The sequence below is a fragment of the Conger conger genome, chromosome 9, assembly GCF_963514075.1.
Source record: "Conger conger chromosome 9, fConCon1.1, whole genome shotgun sequence".
Classification (NCBI taxonomy): domain Eukaryota; kingdom Metazoa; phylum Chordata; class Actinopteri; order Anguilliformes; family Congridae; genus Conger; species Conger conger.
In genome coordinates, this window is record NC_083768.1 from 47,004,635 (window position 1) to 47,009,389 (window position 4,755).

At 37.2% G+C, this 4,755-nt stretch overlaps 1 protein-coding gene across 1 annotated transcript; it reads right to left on the bottom strand.

The window, feature by feature from the left end:
• Positions 1–257: 257 nt before the first annotated feature.
• On the bottom strand, positions 258–2,634 carry LOC133137960 (zymogen granule membrane protein 16-like). The gene is made up of 5 exons (XM_061256388.1): positions 2,511–2,634; positions 2,268–2,288; positions 1,769–1,821; positions 1,185–1,311; positions 258–657 (listed from the first exon to the last, which is right to left on the bottom strand). The coding sequence occupies exons 3-5, from the start codon at positions 1,818–1,820 to the stop codon at positions 300–302; spliced, it is 537 nt and encodes a 178-aa protein (XP_061112372.1). The 5' UTR covers position 1,821; positions 2,268–2,288; positions 2,511–2,634; the 3' UTR covers positions 258–299.
• Between the last annotated feature and the right edge of the window lie 2,121 nt (positions 2,635–4,755).

Sequence of the window (4,755 nt, forward strand, 5' to 3'; positions counted from 1 at the left end):
TCTAATCTAAATGTTCCATATGCAAATATGGGAGAAATGTACCAGTAATGACCTAATTAGGATTCACGGGGGTTCAGACTAGTTTGCAGATACAAAGCCAGGAGCACATCTTGGAGTTACTGCATTGTTAGTACTCTTACACATTTTCAACCAATCAAAATAAGTGCGATACTATTGTTTTGAGCCCCTAATAAAACCCTTTCATTACAGTCAGAGGAAACTGTTTAAAAGTTGAACAGGCCTAAATGACACACAAGTCCATAAAATATTATTTTATTACTTGGAACAGTGTGATTCAGTTATTCATGGCTTGACATGCTATCGTTTCCAATCATATTAGGAGGTGGCATGTTGTATATCACTCCCCAGTGCGCTCCAATGGATGTGATGCCAGATGAACTGGCACGCCCACTGATGATACGTAGCTCACTCTCGGGGTATTTTGGATAGAGGTTGAAGGAGGTACTGACAGGGTGGCCTACGATGAGAGACCGCCCTCTGCTGGTGACAAACACAAGCTGGTAAATGAAGTTGCTGGGGTTGTATTTCCCCGAAATCTGGACAAAAGCCTCATTTTCAAAGAGTGACATCTCCACTACGTCGCTGTTGTTGACACCATACACGGGGCTCCAAGAATAGTCATATTTCAGCTGAAATCTGAAAAAGGAAATAATTTAGTTAATCCAAAAGTCATTCCTGAGCCAAAACTAAATCCTAAATCTGCAACCTAAACCTAAATACCATAGCAAATGAATCCTATCATATCAGCATATATACACAGTGATTTCAGTTAGTTCACCCCCATTGATTACTTCTCTCTGTGTAAAAAAACCCCTGAAAATAACTTGGTTCTATTTAATGGCATGACTGCAGAATAAATATCACAACAACAACCCCCCCCCCCCCCCCTCCAAAAAAAAAAAAAAACAGAATAGAAAGCCACACATTTTGCACTTAACAGATAACACCAGTCAACGTAGCAGTGCACCTCTGGTACTTTGCGTACAGCTGTGTTCAGTGCTGAACATCACTCAGCAGTGTGTACCTCTGGTACATTGCATACAGCTGTGTTCAGTGCTGAATATCACTCAGCAGTGTGTACCTCTAGTATGTTGCTACTTTGTGTACAGCTGTGTTCAGTGCTGAACATCACTCAGCAGTGTTTTCCTGCATGTAAAAATTACCCTGTGATGTAGCTGCCAGGTCTCTCCCAGACTCTGATGGAAGTTATGCGGCCCTCTCCAGCAGAGGCAAAGGAGCTGCCAGTGCCTGCACCCACAGCTGCTGAATAGGAGTAGCGCTGTGGTCGATCTGTGACATCAGAGACAAAATAATGCAAATTAATACTTGCTTAGAGTATTGAGTTACACTGTAAAATATTTTTGCTTCTACCAATTAGAAAATAAGAAAGTGACTGGAATAGTATTTTTATATTCGCTCAATTTAAGTTCAGCGGAATACAAATTTTAAGCTTCAGTGACAAGCCTTGTTAATTGAACATGAATTATGTAGGCCTCTTATGTTGGCCACAAATAGGATTAGAATTCGTAATAAGTTTCTGAAGCAGGATTTAAACTATATTGGGTGTAAGTTACACCCTGTAGTAGGAAGAGAAGGCCTTTTGCAGAACAAGGTCTTCCCAAAGCTTATCCAATGTTTATGAATAGTTCGATTTTGTATGTGATTTTGTATGTGATTTTTTTTAATATGCAGTTTATATGACTAGTAGTGGAATTAATGTTTGTTGATGTGCTGAGTTAATACTCACACTGAGCCCAGGATGAACCGCACAGAAGGCACAGAACGAGGATGAAGATCATTCTGTATTTCGGGAACAAACAGAAATATTAAAGTATGGATATGTTCAGTGTTATATGAACCACATGCTGCAAACATTATTTTTTACAAACATACTCCATGAGAATGTAAAATCCACCATACAGTAAACATGATTATTACATAGGTTTGTTAATTAGCCAAATAGTTAATTATGGTAAAGACATGAGATATCTGCATATGTGTAGGTCTTTTTTAATCTTGGGCAGAATGATCCAATCTGGAGGCACTCAAGCCTGGTTTATTCAGTTATCCACTTGTTAGCTACCAAATAGCATAATAGTAGCCTTGAGCAAGGTACTTAAGCTGGACTTCAGTAAATGTTGAGCTGTTTAAATGGATTGTATGGAAGAAGAATAAAAAGCTATGGAAGTCACTCTGAAAAGTAAATGCCTAAAAAATAAAAAGGCGTGAATGTAAATTTAATTTACCTGAGAGGTGAAACAGTGTTTCTGTGAAGGAAAAAAACAAACAAACAATTTAAATGTTTTTCTTCAAATGACAGTCAAGTGCAGTTAATAGCCCTTCTAAAATTGTTCTTGAAAGCAATATTTTGTTTAATACAGTTGCCTATATTTTGAAGAAACTGAATAAATGTACCTGAAAAAAAGTACAGGAGTGAATAAATTCAAGTAAATGCCACACAAATTGTGCATGCCTAACTTGACACTCACCGACTCTGTAACAAGGGAAGAAGAGGCAAATAGAAACAATGTAGCAAGGTCCGCTTTCTTTCCAAAGGATGTGGTCCTGTGTGCTGTTTTCTACTTATGTGAGGCTGCAATTTATAGTCTCCAGTGTTCCATTTGCATGAAGTATGAGTAGGTGTGCTATTGTCAATTGTTCTTATTTTTCCCCCCACATGCTTCCTGATGGCATACGCCTTGTGTGTGAATGTGTGTGTGTGTGTGTGTGTGTGTGTGTGTGTGTGGGGTGGGGGGGGCTTAAGAGTGTATGCTCGAGGCTGAAGAGGAATTGTATCAGGTATGTTTAACTTTGTAACCTAGAGTTGGAGCCTGTCAGTGAGTTCTACAGAACCTTTCACAGCTGCTTTCCAAAGCCAAGATTTGATCCACACTTAAGATAGTCTTAAATAAGTGTTCATTCTCATTAATTTTCCATTATTTATATCAGGCTTTTTGTTTTCCTTGTATGTTCCAATTTCAGTGTGCAACCATCCTTGAATGATTCAATTATATTTAAGTACTCCTTCACAATACATACATATCATTGTACATACGAACCAATGACTATTAATTGATTAATGGAATTTCAATTTTAATTATTTTTATTTTTTCAACACACACACACACACACACACTACTGTACATAAAAGATCTATTGGAGAAAACAGGCCTGTGTCAATGAACAGAACTGTGAGTACACAATACCCAGTACTCAGTTTAATTGTTTTGACATTACACATTCCTCATCAAGGAATAATCTGAAACAGGCACTTTTTTTCAATTATGAAAAGCCAAACTGGCAACAGACTTTGCAAGGATCTGCATATAACCTCTCTGTGTTGCCCTCAACAAGAGAAATTATCTTTTGAATCCTATTTCTTATTACTCATAACCTAGATATTGATGATTGACAAGAAATCCTCCACAAAATTTTCTTCGTTTTAAAATAATTTTATTCCTCTATTAATATATATATGTTTTCCTGTGAAAGAAGGGGTACACATTCAAAACATCTATCATATGGATGAAAATAATATTTTATAATTTAAATGCATTTTAATACAGTCAGTATATGCAGTATAGCATAATTCATAATCTGGCGATTGAAATTGACATACTTAAGATAACATTACATTACCAGTTCTCGAGAATCAGCGTCATTGCTTTGGTTTTTGTAACATAAGATGCCTTTGGGTGAACAAAATTGTGTCATTAGTCACAGTAGTTTCAGCACAAGACGGCTTTTGTACTGCACAATCCAAAATACCAAAAATGCTTCCTCATACCAGACAGAAAGGTGTGGGAAAGTAAGACAGACATTTTGATTCATTGGAACAATCAGCTGTTATGGATTAAATTACTGGAATGAATATCCTCTGCCGCGTTGCACTTCTTACATGGCGGAAATAGTGACTTAATATGGTTTTATAAAGTGGTTTTATTACTTTGAGGTGCTGCTTAGGGTGAAATTACAATGAAAAGTTTAAGCATTTGTCTCTTTTCAACAGGATACAGTTCCCTTCTGTACAATGTACAGGGACTCTATCCAGGGGCTCCCAGTTACAAATTTCTGTTTCATCCAAAATGGAACGCCTGAATCATAGAAAACTACTCATTGTTCCCGATAATACTGCTAATTAAATCAAATTAAATTCAGGGGTGGTTTACTCTTAAGGCCAAACAAACAGCCACCATCATTTCATTTCAAGCCTATTTCCTTTTTATTAGTTTATGTCTTTATTTCAGATGACATGATGTAGTACACAAATAGATGGATGAAGGACACATATTCAGAGCAGAGGATACCACAAGTGTACTCTGCCTCTGGTAGTATGTATTGGGTCATGTCATTTATTTCTTTTTTAGACATGCCTGATTACCCATACCTACAGCTGACCAGACTACAATAGGTGACCTGTTACTTTACATATGTTGACTTGGGGCTTCCTGATGATATTTGTATTCCTGAGAGACCAATGTTCTCCACTTTTAGAATTCACTCTGGATAAGACTCTACTAAGTGACTGGAATGTAAATACAGATCATTACTGCTTTATCATTATTTATGCGGATTCATTTCAATGGAATTTCAACTTTACTTTTCTTCACTACCTGTATATGGACCAGCAACCCAAGCATTGTATATGACACAGATTCAGACAGTCCAAAATGTTACAGTAAGGATGACTATGCTAAACTGTGGGCACTGACAGAAATGTACACGTACACAGGA